Raw genomic sequence first — 18511 nt, 5'->3', positions numbered from 1 at the left:
GCTACAGAAAGTTGTAATCTCAACCAGGTCCATCACGGACACTAGCTTCCCCAGGATTATGGACACCTTCAAAATGTAAGCCTCAAAAAGCTGATATTAAGGACACCCAAAACCCAGGACCTGCCCTCTTCTCATTGCTACCAGTAAGGAGGTGGTACAGGAGCCTGAAGAGACACACTCCATGTTTCATGAACAGCTTCTTCCCCTGCACCAGACTTCTGAATGGACAAGGAATCCATGAACACTATCTCTCTATTTTCCCCTCTCTTTTTGCAATTTTTATTATGTATTGCGATGTGCTACTGCCGCAAAACAATAAATTTCACAACATACTAGTGATATTAAACATGATTCAGATTCTGATTATGACTGAATGCATTCATAACTTTGCTATAGTATATTACAACATTGATCTTTGTTTAAGATGAGCATACCAGAGATCAATCTTCAACTTTTTCAAAAATGTATAAATTGCAAACTCTTACTGGAAAAGGGCTTGGGAAAATCAATCAAGTCTGTGATAGATTTCCAAAAGATCTCCACTAAAACATCTAAAATGTCAGGTAGTGTTGCAGTTTAAGAAGGTTCATCCCTGGTATTCACTTAATAAATATTTCTTCTCAAAGTATTATTTAAGTTGCCAGCTTATTTAAAGTAGTTGATCTCCAATAACATAATAAGTTCCAGCTTAGAATATGGTAAGAGGTTCTTTTCATATCAAAATATTCACCAGGAAAAGCTGCTATATTAATTGAAATGCCTTTCAAATCTTGCCAGTGCACATCACCCAAACAATAACCTCAGTAAATGTGATACGTGTGGAAACTCACATAAAAGTATCTGTTCATCACATCTGACATGTAGTTAACCTAAAGTGACAAGAAAATGACAATGCAGTATACACATACAATGAGAAAATCATTTTGATTAAGATGACAACCGGAAGAAATTAACAAAAAACTGACATACAAAAATAAATTGATTCTTGAGAAGTTACAAGTTTAAAAGGCATTTAGACAGACACTTAAATAGGCAAGGCATAGAATATGTTCCCAATGCAGGTAAACAGGACAAGTACAGATAGATAGAAAAATCACCACGGACATGAGCTGGAGGGTCTGCTCCTGTGCTGTATGGCTCTATGACTCTATAATTCCTATTGATGATTGCAAACTTATTACAGAATTGGTCTTTCATCTTTATGGATATCAATAGGTATTTCTATCATTTTTCTGCAAAGACTGTTATTCCACATTCATGAAAGTAGATTTAAGTTTTATGCTAAAATAGTAATAGGTTTAACTGAGAGAACCAAGATTATTTTGACTAGGGGCTTATTTGAGGCCAATTAAATCTAATACAGAACCCGATCAATGGAGAATCTCAAAATACAACAAAAGAATACACAAAAACTGAAACTCAGTACATTCAGGCTACAAAACAACTTTCTACCAAAGTATTTTGATTAAAAGTACAGTTGAGGTCAAATATCAAAATGGAGCAATTCTTGTCATTTATAGTGAAATGCACAACAGCAGCATCTTCTATGGGTAATTGGGCGATGTACACGGTTCAACTTAACACCCTGTCACTACAAGCATACCTAGACAGGTCAAATCATTCAGATAAAGAAAACTAAAAATCATGACACTTTATTTGTTGGAATGAAAAGCACTTAATACTTATTTCACCCATCTCATAAGGCAACTGTAACAAATTTTATACTGTATACATTATAAATGTCACTCATAGAGCAGAATTCAGAGAATGCTCACCAGTGCTACTACTCAAGTACAGAACATTTGGATTTACTCTAATAAATTTGTACACAACAAATTCAAATTTTCAGTTGCAATAAATTGCTTCACTACATCTTATATCTTAAGAGCTTTTTCTTTTTTTAAAAAACAAAATGACAGCACAATTCTAAATGATCCACAGAGCAAGGACCACTTAATTATTTCAAAATAAAATTCTTAACCTTAAAGTTCATGAAAGGTATAGATAAATCACAGAAAGAATCTCCAATACAGTATTGCTGAAGTCATGCCCAATTGAGCATCAACAATCTAAACATAAAATCTTTACACAGATCAATGCTACTAAGCTCTTCATTTCAATATGATCAATTTGTGATCAGAATAAGGCTAACCAGGCCACAACATACCAAGGCAAAAGTGGGGCATTCTTCAAAATCTTAGGCTGGCTGATGGCATCAAAGCAAGAATAACTTTTACTTTCACTACTGCTGACTTTGGACTTTGTAATCTTTAAATTTTGAACTTGTCTTCACCAAATAAATTATATTTCTGTAAAATAATAAGGCCTCACTTACTTCTTCAACTACCTATTGGCCAAGTGATTAATAATGGATTTATATAATCACAAGTACCTTTCACATATGAGGAAAAAAAATACAAAATGCCAGAAGAACTTAGCAGGTCAGGCAGCATCAATGGCAATGGTTGATGCTTCTGCCTGAGTCTGAGTCCTGTCATCAGAACTGGAAATGGGGGGGGGGGGGAGGAAGCCAGATGAAGGTGGGGGAGGGGAAGGAGTACAATCTAAAAGGTGATGAGGGAAGTCAGGAGGGTGGGTGAGGGGTATGGAGCAAAATACTGGGAGGTGATAGGTGGAAAAGGTAAAGGGCTGGAGGAGAAAGAATTTGATAGGAGAGGTGTGGACCATGGGAGAAAGGGGAAATGGAAGGGCACCGGGGAGTGGTGATAGGCAGGTGAGGTGAAGATGTAAGGCGGGGGGGAGAATGAGTGGGGAGTTGTAGAAGAGAGAAGGGGAGCAGGAAAATTTATAGAGAAATCAATATTCATGCCATCCGGTTGGAGGCTACCTGGTCAGAATATGAGGTATTGCTCTTCCAACCTGAGAATGGCCTCATTGTGACACTAGAGGAGACCATTCACCAACAAGACAAACTCTATCCCCTCTTGATGAAGATAGGGTGAGGGCAGATGTTCAGGAAATGGAGGAAATGTGGGTGTCAGTAGTATCAATGGTGGAGGAAGGGAACCCCAGCTGTTTGAAGGAGGAGGATATCTCTGATGTGCTGGAAAGGAAAGCCTCATCTTGGGATCAGGTATAGTGGAGGTGAAGGAACTGAGAAAAGGGAATAGTATTTTTGCAGGAGATAGTATGGGAAGAGGTATCATCAAGATAGCCGTGGGAGTTGGTAGGTTTATAAAAGATATCTGTATACAGTTTGTCTCCATTGATGGAGACAGAGAGATCTAGAAAGGAAAAAGGGGATTCCAGAAATGGACCAAGTGAATTTAAGGGTAGGGTAGAAGTTAGAGGCAAAATTATCCTCCACTTCCCAAACATCCAACCTCACCCCATCTTCCCACTGCCTTAACCGGCATAGAATTTGAAATATTGACTGTTCATTCATCTCCATTAATGTGCTCTGAATTTCCAGCATCTGCAATATCTCTTGTGTTTATGTATAAGAATCTAGGCTCAATGCATTGCCAACCTCCCCCATCACCAATGTCCATAACGTGAGCACCAGCAGATGGAAACCAATAGCCCAATATTGGAGCATAATCAGTCATGTGGACGTGGTATGGTTTGGGATAAAGGTATGTTGAATTAGTGCAAGTGAACCAAAATATATACTTGGGCATAAAATTATGAAGGCCAATTAGGTACATTTTAGTTAATTCCATTTAATTCTATCCGTATTATTACCTTGACAGTGAAATAACATAGGAATTCTAAGATTCCATACTCTCACCAAAATTCAGTTCTCCTCAATAAGTAAGTTTATATTATAAAACTTTTCCTCCCCAACGATAGCCTATTATACCTGCTGTAGTTGTCCTAGTAAGGCCTGAGCTGTTGTAATTGGCCCTCCTGTTGGAATGGACTGCCGTTGGAAGTCCAGCCCATTTGTTTGCGCACCTGGAGAGAGCAAAAACATAAAGAGAGGAAAAAGGTGAAATTGAAGGAGTTAGATTTGGTTTACACGTCAAGGTTACTGACCACTTGTTATCCCAATGGCAGGCAGCTCTTTCTTTTTAATATTGTCAGTCAATATGATCTTTGCCATCACAATTCAAGGGCCTAACCTAAACCCTTTCCAAAGTCAAATGATACAGCTACACACAGTACCATTAGTTAACATCTCTGCATTACTACTAACTTTTTAGAAAATGGTGGGAATTATACGTGGACTCCCACTCAAGACTCAGGTAGTAGACATGCTTACAATACCTTAAAGCAGGGGTTCCCAACCTTTTTTATACCAATGAGCCTTACCAATAAGTGAGAGTTGCATAGACCCCAGGTTAGGAACCCCAGCCTTACAACATTTTTACTAACAAAAAAAGAAAAAAATGATAATAATAAATTAGATGTATTACATTTGAACTTAATGACCATGAAGCTAAATTATTCTTCAAGCATCTCTTTTAACCTAATTCACAGTGGTTCAGCACTTCCTTCTATCCTCTTAATTTCCCTTCTATTTCCAGATTTCATGCACCAATCCTAGATTGTGGTCATGAGGCAACTACATGGAAACATTTATCATAAACAGATTGGAAACCAAAACCTGGAGAAAATAAATGTATAGACTAGCATGGCATACCTGAGCTCCTGTACAGCAATACACCTTTGATTACAGAAGGCAATCAATCAATAGGCAAAAGGCACTCAAATATTTTAAATGAGTCACCAATTGAAATTTTACATATGCAGATAAGTTGGGCTTAAAATTTAATTACAACAAAAGCATCTTTTTTCCAAAACACTTGTATTATTCATTTTGTTTACTTATTTTCTCAACATAATAGCATAAGAGGATTTTCCTACTCTGATAGCTTGTTTTGTTTCTTATACTTGCTTTTCCTTCATTAGCTATGACGTTTAATTCTTAACAGATTATATCCCTGATAAATCAAAATTTCAGTCAGTCCATTCAAGTGAAAAACTCATTCGTGTTATTCAGGACCACATCAAATTTCATCTGAACTAATGACAATTTCATACAATATCATAAGCAATTAAATACTTCACTAGGATGCACAAATGGTGAGATGTAGATACATTCATAAAATAGGGGTGAAGATTTGCAAGTTACACATTTGCTTGCATTATACACCGAGGTGCTCTCTACAGTTACCTGATGAGGTAATCACAGTCTTTGGCCAGGAGCAGATGTCGTCAGCTGGTGCCCAACCTTCACAGAGTGTTTCAACCCTTGACCACTACACTCTCCAGTTGATGGGTCAGCAGTGGTGACCAAGTCACTGCCCATCTGCTCCTGACTTCTAGCTCAGCTCCTCTCGCCTGCTCCATAACTAGCAAGAGGCTCTTTCTGCTTCCTCCCCCATCCTGTGAGCTGCTTGGTTCTTGCTCTTTTCATCAAGGCCCAGCGCAGACAGCAACCTCCATGCTGACCTTGCTGGGAACCCAATACATTTGATCTCCATGGGGGAATAGCCATGTCTGCCATCCTTTGTCCCTGAACTCCTGGACTAAGGACTGGTACTTCAGGGCTTTCCTCTCGTGAACCTCTTCGCTTCCTGAAGTACACCATGTGAAATTCAGCACAGGAACTTAAACAAAGGGATGGGAATACACCATCTAAAAGTGACATTGTGAGCAACAAAGAGGAGAGAATTAAAACTGGATAGTTCCAGAATCTTCCAAACTCACAAGAACTGAAGAAGAATGATAGTGTATAAACCCCCAAAAGTGACAAAAGCTACTGAAGAGTAATGCACACAGAATAAACTGCTGAAGGAACTCAGTGGATTAGGAACTTCCTATGGAGATACAGAGATGATTTATATTTCTGTTTAAGACCCACATCAGGAGAGAAGAAACAGCCAGCATGAGGCAGTGGCTGGCAGACAGTGGGCAGATCCAGGTGAGGAGGGGATTGGATGTGCAGATACAGCCAAGTGAGAGAAAAGAAGGATGCAGTAGACGAGTCTGGAGAAGGTGAACGTGAATCCTGAAAGGGCTGTTTTGGTTCCTGGTTGGTGATGATTCGGGTGGTGTAGGGACAAGTGTTGCACCTCCTATGATTGCAGGGGAAAGTGTCAGACAATCATAGAAAGAACGGTCCCGGCAGAAATTAGTAGGAAAGAGAAAATATAACTGATTGTGGAATCCCGTTGCAGTGGGCAGAAATTACCAAGGATGATGAGTAAACAAAAGAAAGAAAAATTATATGACAGTAACAGTAAATACAGGTGTCCCCCACTTTTCGAACGTTCGCTTTACGAAACCTCACTGTTACGAAAGACCTACATTAGTACCCTATTTTCGCTTTCAGTAGGTGTTTCCACTGTTACAAAAAACAAAATTCAGCGCGCCCCGAGCAGCCGCTCTCCCCCGGATTCGCAAATGCTTTGCTTTAACACGTGCCTGTGAGCAGCTGTTTGCAAGATGAGTTCTATGGTATCGGAAAAGCCTGAAAGAGCGCATCAGGGCGTTACACTTATGGTAAAACTAGACATAATTAAGCGTTTTGATCGTGGTGAACGAAGTAAGGACAATGTGAGTTTGGCTCGTGGAAGCTGATGAACATAATGTTGAAGAGGTTTTGGCATCCCATGACCAAGAGCTGACAGATGAAGGGCTGAAGCAATTGGAAGAAAAAAGGATAACAATGGAAACCGAATGAGTAATGATAAAGTACGACTTTAATTTTGAAAGGGTACATCGGTTTAGGGGATATTTGCAGGATGGTTTGAGTCCTTAATAAAGAACTGTGTGATAGAAAAATGCGCGAGGCTCAGCAGTCAAGCAAGCCTTCCACATCAGCCACAGCAGACGACAAACCTCGACCTTCGACATCGAGGTGGGCTGAGATAGAAGAAGATGAGCTGCCTGCTCTAATGGAAACAGTCGACAAGATGACACCCCAACCCCCAGGCCACGGACAGATACCGATTCGCGGAGAATGCAAAGGTAGCCAGGAGGCACACAGCACATCTTTAAGAAAAAAGCCGAAATAAACATGCTAATTAATTAGGTGCCGCCACCACGTAATTGTCAGCCCAGATCAGAGGCGATGCAATTGACAATCGCCTCTGATCTGGGCCGACAATTACGGGTCGCACCTAATTAATTAGCATGTTTGTTTCAGCTTTTTTCTTAAAGATGTGCTGTGTACCTCCTGGCTACCGCTGGACCCCTGCGTTCTTCGCGGCAATGTATCGCTCGGCGGCCCAGAGGGTGGGGGGATCCCTGCACCACCCAAACTCCGACTCAGCCTAACGCACCATCGTGTGCTCGGCGCTGTCTTCCCGATTCCCGTAAGTGATATACACTGTACATACATTATTTCTACTTTACATCGGCTGTGTATTTTTACATGTTATTTGGTATGATTTGGCAGCTTCATAGCTTAAAGGTTACTGGAGAGAGTGTTCTTGCCAACAGCGCTTGCATGAGATTTTCGTTTCGGCGAACAGTTCAGTAATGATTGTGGAAAAGTATTTCTACTTTATATAGGCTGTGTATTTATCATATCATTCCTGCTTTTACTATATGTTACTGTTATTTTAGGTCTTATGTGTTATTTGGCATGATTTGGTAGGTTATTTTTGGGTCTGCGAACGCTCACAATATTTTCCCATATAAATAAATGGTAATTGCTTCTTCACTTTACGACATTTCGGCTTACGAACCATTTCATAGGAACGCTCTACCTTCGGATGGCAGGGAAAGCCTGTATGGGCAAAGGAAAAAGCCAAAAAGAGCTACTTCCTTCCACATGGAGTTTCTCATGACTAAAGGCCACTTTAAATATACTCACTGACTTGGCCTTCACAGCTATCCGTGACAATGAATTCCACAGATTCAGCAACCAATGGCTAACAATATTCCTCCTCATCACTCTTCTAAATGGATGACCCTTTATTCTGAGGCTGTGCCCTCTGGTTCTAGACTCACCCACTACAGCACACATCCTCTCCACATTCACTCGTTCAATATTAGATAGGTTATAATGAGATATCCCCCACTCCTGCAATTCTTCTAAACTCCAGAGAGTACAGGCCCGAGACATAAAGTTATCCCTTTTGTTCCTGGAATCCTTGTTTTGAACCTTCTCTGGACCTTCTATATTGTCAGCAAATCTTTTCTTAGATAAGGGACCTGAAACTGCTCATAATACTCCCAAGTGGGGTCAGGCCAATGCTCTATAAGGGCTTAGCATTACACCCTTGCTCTTATATTTTAGTCCTCTCGAAAAGAACGCTATCTTTGCCTTCCTTACCACCAACTCAACCTGCAAGTTAACCTTGAGGGAATCCTACACAGGGACTCTCAAATCCCTTTGCACCTCTGCTTTTTGTATTTCTCCCCATTTAGAAAATAGCCTATTCTTTTATTCCTTCTACCAAAGTGCATGACTATACACTTCCCTACACAATATTCCATCGGCCACTTCTTTGCCATTCTCCCAATCTATCCAAGTCCTACTGCAGACCCCCTGCTTCCCCAACACTACATACCCTTCCACCTACCATCTGCATTACCTGCAAACTTGGCCATGAAGCCACCAATTCTGTCATCCAAATTATTTGGATAAAAACTGGTCCCAATGGAACACTACTAGTCACCAGCAGTCAACCAGAACAGAAATCCTTTATTTTGACTCCTTGCTTCCTGCCAGTCAACCGATCTTCTATCCATGCTGGTATATCCCCTGTAATAGTTGGTAATACTTTGCTTTGTTTTGTTAAGCAGCCTCATATGCTGCACCTTGTCAAAGGCCTTATGAAAATCCAAATAAAGAACATCCACTAAATCTCCTTTGTCTATCCCGTCTGTTATTCTCTCAAAGAATTCCAATAGAGTTGCCAGGCAATATTTCCCCTTAAGGAAACCATGCTGACATTGGCCTATTTTATCATGTGCCTCCAAGTACACCAAAACCACATCTTTAATAATGGACTCCAACATCCTGAAATCAGGCTAACTGGCCTATAATTTCCTTTCTCTGTCTTCTTCCCTTCTTAAAAAATGGAAGTGATATTTGCAATTTTCAAGACCTCCGGAAACATTCCAGAATCTAATGATTCTTGAAAGATCATGACTAATGCCTCAGCAATCTCCTCAGTTACCTTTTTCAGAACCCTGGGGTGCAGCCCATCTGATCCAGGTGACTTATCTACCTTCACACTAAGCAGCTTCCCAAGCATCTTCACCTTGGTAATAGCAACGAAATTCACTTCTCCCCAACACTCAAACATTTCTTGTATACTGCTCGTGCCTTCCACTTATTAAGATTGTCCACCATTTCTTTGATCCCTCTTTACTAACACTTCAGTGTCATTTTCCAGCAATCCAATATCCACCCTCACCTCTTTTAATCTTTATATATCTGAAAAAACCTTGTGCTATCCTCTTTTATACTACTGGCTAGCTTACCTGCATATTTCCACTTTTCAAATTAACTTCAAGTAACTCCAATCAATTCCCTATTTCTTCAATTTCCATTATGGACATACAGAAGAGAAATTCCTAAAAATACATAATATGAAAGAAAAGATGCAACATTTGAGGAGGTGAAAGAATACATGCGTGAAAGAGCATAAGTAAAATGTTTCCAATAAAAATGAACAGCAAACCTGAGTAACAATGGAAGTAAAAATCATGTGATCAGACACATAGATTATGACAATAAACAAGAAAATAGATGTCATGCTGAGTGAGCTACTGCGATCAAGGAAGAAAGTTCAAACAGCAGAAAGCATAGACAAGAACTCAAGAATGGAAAATCCCAATGAAAGATTCTGAGGGATTTGAAAGATATAATTCAAGATGGTGTTGGTGAACCACTGTGGCATCCTGCGGGCTATGTAAAATATTTTTGTTATACTAAGCTAAGGAATGCCCACTATTCCGTGCCCAGATTGCACTTTGGTAAATTTGATCATTTTGCTGTCCTCCTTCTTGCATACAGGCAGAGGCTAAACAGCAAAGCTCCAGTGATTAGGAAAACAAAGAAGTGGTTGCATGAGGCAGAGAAATGACCACAGTATTGCCTTGAATCAGCAGACTGTGCCATATTCAAGGACTAATCTGTAGATCTGTATGAACATACCATGGTTGTCCTGGACTTTATTAAAATTGCTGTAGAAGAGGGTGATCACACAAAATCATTCAGTCCTCCATAATCAGAAGCCCTGGATGATCCATGAGATCCGCAATCATGAGAGCCCGATCAGAGGCATTCAAAGCTGGTGACCAAGTTACAAGAGGTCCAGGTTCAATCTCCAGAAAACCATCTCACGGGTGAAGTGACAATTCCGGACTTGAATTATCGAAGGATGGTCAAAAGCTGTGGCAGAGCTTGAATCCTATCACCTCTAATAAAGTTAAATCAAACAACACAGGCAACAACAGGGCTTCGCTACCAGGTGAGCTCAATGCCTTCTATGCTAGCCTTGACCGTCAAAACATGGAGGAACCATCACGAATTCCCACAGCCCCAGTGATCATCTGATTTTGCTCTCTGAGGCTGACATGCAAGCAGCCTTCAGGTGGGAGAACCCATGAAAAGCATCCAGATGTACCTGTTTAAATACTGAATGTCTGTGGTTTCTGTTGTTTGTTGTCCGTGACACTTCACATGCTCCTGATCTTTTCAATAACTTCCAGCTTCCTGGCACCAGACATCTCAAGTTCACTATGGATGTCCAGTCCCTATACACGTCCATTTCCCATCAGGAGGGCCTTAAAGCTTCCACTTCTTTCTGGACAACAGACCCAACCAGTTCCCCTTCACCACCACTCTGTTCCATCTGACGGAACAGGTCCTCAACCTCAATAATTTCTCCTTTGGTTCCTCCCACTTACTTCAAACTAAGGTGTAGCCATGGGTACTCTGATGAGAACTGGCTCATGGGTCTCTGGTTTCCTCCTCCTGAAATCAGCAATCAGCTCCTTGGCCCTGCTGACATTGAGTAAGACGGGCAGGAGGAAAAGATGTGCTTGGTGATGGTATCTCATCGCCGAGAATGCGGAAGTTATGGAGACTTGTGTGCTAAATGCAGAGGGTAGTTGGGTGTTAGGTGAGGAGAAGAGGAACCCTGTCCCTGGTGTGGTGGCAGAAAGATGGGATAAGTGCATATATGGCAAAATGCAAGAGATGCGGTTGAGGGCAGTGTTGACGGTAGAGGAAGGGAAGCCCCTTTCTTTGAAGGAGGAGGACATCTCAGTAGTTCTAGAATGAAAAGCCTCGTCCTGAGAGCAGATAACATCAAATATGTTGGACCCGGCCTGCAAGAGGAATTACGAAGAAAGCATTGCAACGCCTCTATTTCATTAGGAGTTTACAAAGATTCTGCATGACATCTAAAACTCTGATGCACTCCTATAGATGCGTAGTGGAGAGAATACTGACTGGTTGCATCACAGCCTGGCATGGAAATACAAATGCTCTTCAACAGAAAATCCCACAAAAAGTAGTGGATATGGTCCTGAAACAAGGAAATCTGCAGATGCTGGAAATTCAAGCAACACACACAAAAAACGCTGGTGAATGCAGCAGGCCAGGGAGCATCTATAGGAAAAGGTACAGTCAATGTTTCAGGCCGGGACCCTTCGTCAGGACTAACTGAAAGAAGAGCTAGTAAGAGATTTGAAAGTGGGGGGGGGGGGGGAGGAGATCCGAAATGATAGGAGAAGACAGGAGGGGAGGGGTGGATTTAAGAGCTGGAAAGTTGATTGACAAAAGGGATACCAGGCTGGAGAAGGGAGAGGATCATAGAACAGGAAGCTTAGATTTAGATTATGAGGACACACAGTCCTCTTTTATTGTCATTTAGTAATGCATGCATTAACAAATGATACAATGTTCCTCCAGAATGATATCACAGAAACACAACCAAACCAAGACTGAAAAACTGACAAAAACCACATAATTATAACATATAGTTACAACGGTGCAAAGCAATACTGTAATTTGTTAAGAACAGACCATGGGCACAGTAAAAAAAAAGTCTCAAAGTCTCTCAAAAGTCCCATCATCTCACGCAGACGGTAGAAGAAAAACTCTCCCTGTCATGAGCTTCTAGCGCCACAAACTTGCTGATGCAGCACCCTGGAAGCACCAGACCACAGCTGACTCTTGAGTCCGTCCGAAAACTTCGAGCCTCCGACCAGCCCTCCGACACCGAGCACCATCTCTGCCAAGCGCTTCGACCCCAGCCCCGGCCACAGGCAATAGGCAAAGCCAAGGATTTGGGGCCTTCCCCTCCAGAGATTCTCCATCGCAGGCATTTCAGAAGTTTCTCCAGATGTTCCTCCATGCTTCTCGCGTCTGTCTCCATCAAATCAGGATTGTGCACGGTACCTACTTACAAATACGATATCATTTTGGAGCGGCCGCGCACACTGCATCATGCTACCATCTTCTCCTCCCCTCCCAATAGGAGAGAAAGAGAAGGGGGGAGGGAAGCCCAGAGGGTGGAGAGCAGGCAAGGAGTTATAGTGAGGGGACAGAGGGAGAAAAAAAGAGAGAGAGATAAAAAAGGGGGGGAAATAAAAAAAATATTTTAAAAAATATTAAACAAACAAATAAGGGATGGGGTGTGAAGGGGAGGAGGGGCATTAACGGAAGTTAGAGGTCAATATTCATGCCATCAGGTTGGAGGCTACCCATACGGAATATAAGGTGTTGTTCCTCCAACCTGAGTGTGGCTTCATCTTGACAGTAGAGGAAGCCGTGGATAGACATATCAGAATGGGAATGGATGTGGAATTAAAATGTGTGGCCACTGGGAGAGCTTGCTTTCTCTGGCAGATGTTGCGTAGGTGTTCAGCGAAATGGTCTCCCAGCCTGCGTCGGGTCTCGGCAATACATAGAAGGCTGCACCAGGAGCGCCGGACGCAGTATATCACCCCAGCCGACTCACAGGTGAAGTGTCGCCTCACCTGGAAGGACTGCCTGGGGCCCCGAATGGTGGTGAGGGATGAAGTGTAAGGGCATGTGTAGCATTTGTTCCTCTTACAAGGATAATTGCCGGGAGGGAGATCGGTGGGAAGGGATGGGGGGGACGAATGGACAAGGGAGTCACGTAGGGAGCGATCCCTGTGGAAAGCAGAAGGAAGGGAGGAGGGAAAGATGTGCTTGGTGGAGGGATCTCGTTGGAGGTGGTGGAAGTTACGGAGAATTATATGTTGGACCCGGAGGCCAGTAGGGTGGTAGGTTAGGACAAGGGGAACCCTATTCCTAGTGGGGTGGCAGGAGGATGGGGTGACAGCAGATGTGCGTGAAATGGGAGAGATGCGTTTGAGAGCAGAGTTGATGCTGGAGGAAGGAAAGCCTCTTTCTTTAAAAAAGGAAGGCATCTCCTTCGTCCTGGAATGAAAAGCCTCATCCTGAGAGCAGGTGCGGCGGAGACGGAGGAATTGCAAGAAGGAGATGGCATTTTTGCAAGAGACAGGGTGAGAAGAGGAATAGTGCAGGTAGCTCTGAGAGTCCATAGGCTTATAGTAGACATCAGTAGATAAGCTGTCTCCAGAGACAGAGACAGAAAGATCAAGAAAGGGGAGGGAGGTGTCGGAAATGGACCAGGTAAACTTGAGGACAGGGTGAAAGTTGGAGGCAAAGTTAATGAAGTCAACGAGCTCAGCATGCGTGCAGGAAGCAGCGCCAATGCAGTCGTCGATGTAGCAAAGGAAAAGAGGGGGACAGATACCAGTATAGGCTTGGAACATGGATTGTTCCACAAAGCCATTGAAAAGGCAGGCATAGCTGGGACCCATGCGGGTGCCCATGGCTACATCTTTAGTTTGGAGGAAGTGGGAGGAGCCAAAGGAGAAATTGTTAAGAGTAAGGACTAATTCCACTAGACGGAGGAGAGTGGTGGTAGAGGGGAACTGGTTAGGTCTGGAATCCAAAAAGAAGTCGAGAGCTTTGAGACCTTCCTGGTGGGGGATGGAGGTATATAAGGACTGAACATCCATGTTGAAAATAAAGCGGTGAGGGCCAAGGAACTTAAAATCATTGAAAAGATTCAGAACGTGAGAAGTGTCACAAACATAAGTGGGAAGGGATTGAACAAGGGGGGATAAAAGTGTTGAGCTATGCGGAAATAAGTTCAGTGGGACAGGAGCAAGCTCAGACAATGGGTCCACCTGGGCAGGCAGGTTTGTGGATCTTGGGTAGGAGGTAGAAATGGGAAGTGCGGGATATAGTTCCCCCCCCCACCCCCAATCATTAAGCACATCTCACAAAGCTTTGTTGCAGGAATGCAACATCCATCATCAGGGACCCCCACCACTCAGGTAACGCTCTCCTCTTGCTGCTGCCATCAGGAAGAAGGTACAGAAACCTCACAGCCCTCACCACCAGATTCAGGAACAAACATTATTCCTCAACTATCAGGATCTTGAACCAAAGGGGATAACGTCACTCAATTTCACCTGCTCCATCATTTGAAACGTTCCTGCAATCTATGAACTCAGTTTCAAGGACTCATCCTCTCATGTTCTCGATACTCATTCCTTATTTATTTGCGTGCGCGTGTACTTACGCACACACACACACAAAACGCTGGAGAAACTCAGCAGGTCAGGAAGCTCCTCATCTACCGCCAATCACACCATCTCAAATGTTGCCTGAATCTCTGCATTCTTCCAGCATTTTGTGTTGCTCCAGATTCCTGCAGTGCCTTGTAAGGGTGTTTTATGCTGTGTGTGGAATCTCAGTTTGGGTATCATGTTTCAAAATAAATTTAGACAGAGGGAATTTCTTCTTCCAGAGTATTATAAATCTTCGGAGATACTTGTACTAAACGAGGGATAAGTCAGTGAATATATTGAAGGCCAAAATAGATCTTTGGGCTGTAGGGGAATCAAGAGCCATTTGAAACAGGAATGTGAAGTTAAGGTATCAGATCAACCACGTTCTTTCTTAATGAAACAGCAACTTGAAGGACAGTTGGGGTAACTCCTGCTCCCATTTCTGATGATGGTGGAGCATCTTCCCTCAGTAAACAACTTGCTGCCCTAGATGTCATCACTAGAGCAGCAAGCTGTTTACTGTACCATTTACATGTATTTGGCACTACATTCACTCTGAATTATATTTTATTAACTTACTTGCAGTAGTATTTTGCTCTATGTGCTGTGTGTGAAATATGTTTTGTGGCTGTATCATGGTCCGATGGAACATTGTTTTGCTTCATTGTACAGTCAGATGTCAATAAACTTGATCTTAATAATTCAAAAAAAAAGTGGACAGAAAGAGCACGAAGGAGAAGGGTAAGAAAACAGGGAAAACAAAAGAAAAAGAAAGCAAGTCTTCCCAAGTAGTTCTGTGCTGCCAACTGCAAAGATATAAATAGAACCAGAGGACAAGATTGGGATTTTTATATTGCCTCTCCAGTGACTACTTGTATAAAGAGTGTGAAGTACTTATGTAAGAAAGATATTAAATCATGTCCATTTTCATACAATCTTTCCATAATTAAGCATCGCACAGCTCTCAGGAAATAAATTGATGTTCAAATTATCTTTTCACAGGCAGAAATAGATGTGTTACTCATGCTGTTATTTGAATCATTTAAGTTTCTGGCTTACTGGAATATCTCTTTAACTTTCAACAGATGCATATCGTAAAAGGTCCTACAATTGTGTCTGGAAATATATCACAGATTGATAACTGAAATATGTAAATAGAAACAGATGACTTAAAAAAAATACTCTTAAGGAAAATATTCCTTAAGATGGCACAGATTTTAATCTTGATTGCAATGACAAAGAAAATACTGTTAAATTTCAGTATGGTACAGTCAAAGATTTCCTAATCAAAGCATTATTTAAGGTACTGTTTCACACTGCTTTACCTAGACTAAAACCTACGTCTATGCATATTCTAAGGTTATATTTGAATGCACACTGTATACAGAATAAAGGAGATGATCTTGTAGCGCAGTTAATGCTGTGGACATCCTTGAGTCATATCTCAAAGAAGATCATAGTTGGGAGCTTAACATTGAAGGATACACACTGTATTGAAAGGACAGGCAGGGGGGTAGAGGGGGTGGATGGCTCTTCTGTAAAAAAATGGAATCAAATCCTTAGAATGAGGTGACATACGATCGGAAGGTGTGGAACCCTTGTGGGTAGAGTTAAAAAACTGCAATTTGGATGACAGAATTGAGGGCTTTATGGCCAAGTTTGTGAATGATACAAAGATAGGTGAAATGGCTAGTCATGTTGAGAAAGCAGGAAGTCTGCTGAATGACTTAAACTGATTGGGGGTACAGGCAAAGAAATGGTAGATGTAATATAGTGCAGAAAAGTATATAGTCATGCATTTTGGCAGAGAATAACGACACTGCCTATTTTCTAAACAGGGAGAAAATTCAAAACTCAGAGATGCAAAGGGACTAGGGAGTCCTTGTGCAGGATTCCCTAAAGGTTAACTGGCAGGCTAAATCAATCGTAAGGAAGGCAAATGCAATGTTAACATTCGTTTTGAAAGGACTAGAATTTAAGAGCAAGGATGTGTTGCTAAGGCTTTGTAAGGCATTAGTCAGACTGCACTTGGGAGTAGTCTGAGCAACTTAGGTCCCTTATCTAAGAAGAGAAGTGCTGCCAATGGACAGAGTCCAAAGAAAGTTCATGAAAATGATTCCAGGGATGAAAGGATTAACTTGAGTAGTTCAAGTAGCCTAATTCTATTCCTATGTTCCTTCTGGTCTTATGAAAGCCATCACATATGAAATATCAAATATTCAATAAATATCCATGATTTATTGTTCTAGAAATTCTGTTGAGAGTTGCCAGTGAAATTGGATGATAGATCACCAATCTGAAACATTAATTCAATTTCTCTGTCCACAGATGCTGAGTATTTCTGATTTTTTTTTGTTTTTATTTCATATTTAGTATACCACACATAATTCTTTTATGCTCATGCAAACTGAAACTCTGAGCTCTAATCTCCCTTGTTGCAGTGAAGCAACAGGCCTCAAAAACCATTCAAGTTTACAGTAGTAGGCATTGTACAGTATACTCAAGATATCACCTTTTCACTTTTGATGTTTTCTAATTCCAAGACTTTCAATGACAAATTATCTCAGTTCATTTCAATAAAATTGCTATTTTGGCCAGGCAGCATCTATGGAGAGGAATAAACAGTCAACGTTTTGGGCTGAGACCCTTCATCGAGACTTAGGAAGGTGGTCTAATAAGTCCTGAATAATGGCCTCAGCCAGAAACATTGACTGTTTATTCCCCTCCATAGATGCTGCCTGACCTGCTGAGTTCCTTCAGCATATTGTATCTGTTGCTCTGGATTACCAGCATCTGCGAAATCTCCTCTGATTAAAAAGTGCTATTTAATGGCTTTTCAGGGAGAATAATCTTAGAGAGCAGGAAACCAGTAAAGAATAACTGTACCACCAGGTTCAGGACAGTTGTTACCCTTCAACTATTAGGTTTCTGAACCAGATTGGATATCTTCACTCACCACAACACTGAACTGATCACTAAACACAAACTATGGACTCAGTTTCAAAGTCTCTACAACTTGCATTCTCAGTATTTTTAATTTATTTATTATTATTACTTATTCCTTTTTGTACTTGCACAATTCGTCAGTCTTCATGTGCAGTTTTTCACTGAATCATACAAATGTATATATATAAACTACAAAGCAAATAATTAGAAGTAAAATAGGCATCTATCAACATCCTACCAAGTACAGCAAACCCTGTACAAAAATGTTCTGCTTTTACTTTCATATTAACTTCTTTCTTAGTTCCAGCACTGTCGTTTTGTATTTCAGATTTCTTGCAATCAGTTTTTTGATTCTATATTAATAGTGTATGAATTTCACTCCAAAACTAACAGGAAATCAATAAACTTGCCACAATTGCAGTTGTATTTGTATCAGTTTACAGTTACAATGAGAAATGAAATTCTGATTTGTACTACATTCCATGTTTCAGGCAAATGAGGTAAATAAAGAAAAACGCCATAAAATCATAGTTATAGTTATAGAACACAGAACTAGGCTCTCTAGCCCAACTTGTCTATGCCAACCAAGCTGCCTGCTTACACTAATCCTATTTGCCTCATTTTACCCAGGGATCGGGGTTCCCAATCTTTTTTGTGCCATGGGTCAATACCATTAAGCAAGGAGTCTGTGGACTCCACGCTGGGAACCCTGACACCTTTTCTATCTAAGCACCCATCTTTTAAATGTTGTATTTTTATCTGCCTGCAGCACTTCCAACGGCGGTTCATTCCATATATTCAATACCCTATGTGTGAAAATCTCATCCCTCAGATCTCCTTTAAAATGTTTCCGCTCACTTTAAACGCGCCCTCTAACTCATTCCTGCTGTCAGGCAACCAGATTTTCACACAATATTCTATGTGGAGTCTAATCAATGTTTTATTTTCAACATGATGTCCCACTTATACATTCAATGCCTCAGCTTATGAAGACAAGCTTACCAAATGTCTTTTTCACTAAATTATCCAACAACTGTATGTTGCTACTTTCGGG

The 18511-nt window shown here is 41.3% G+C and overlaps 1 protein-coding gene across 5 annotated transcripts in view; it reads right to left on the bottom strand.

Annotated features, from left to right (window-relative positions):
- LOC134347951 (POU domain, class 2, transcription factor 1-like) overlaps nucleotides 1–18511 on the bottom strand; it is a 179877-nt gene that overhangs the window by 105855 nt on the left and 55511 nt on the right. For 4 of the 5 annotated variants that reach the window (XM_063050621.1, XM_063050620.1, XM_063050623.1 and 1 more), the window contains one exon: nucleotides 3824–3918. In XM_063050621.1, coding sequence (XP_062906691.1) covers nucleotides 3824–3918 — 95 coding nt within the window. Of the gene's footprint in view, nucleotides 1–830; nucleotides 870–3823; nucleotides 3919–18511 lie in introns of all 5 variants that reach the window. The other variant, XM_063050624.1, reaches the window with a different exon arrangement.

The sequence above is a fragment of the Mobula hypostoma genome, chromosome 6 (assembly GCF_963921235.1).
Source record: "Mobula hypostoma chromosome 6, sMobHyp1.1, whole genome shotgun sequence".
In the NCBI taxonomy this organism is placed as follows: Eukaryota; Metazoa; Chordata; class Chondrichthyes; order Myliobatiformes; family Myliobatidae; genus Mobula; species Mobula hypostoma.
The sequence above is the reverse complement of the archived record's forward strand: the minus strand, read 5'-3'. Positions and strand labels throughout refer to the sequence as shown.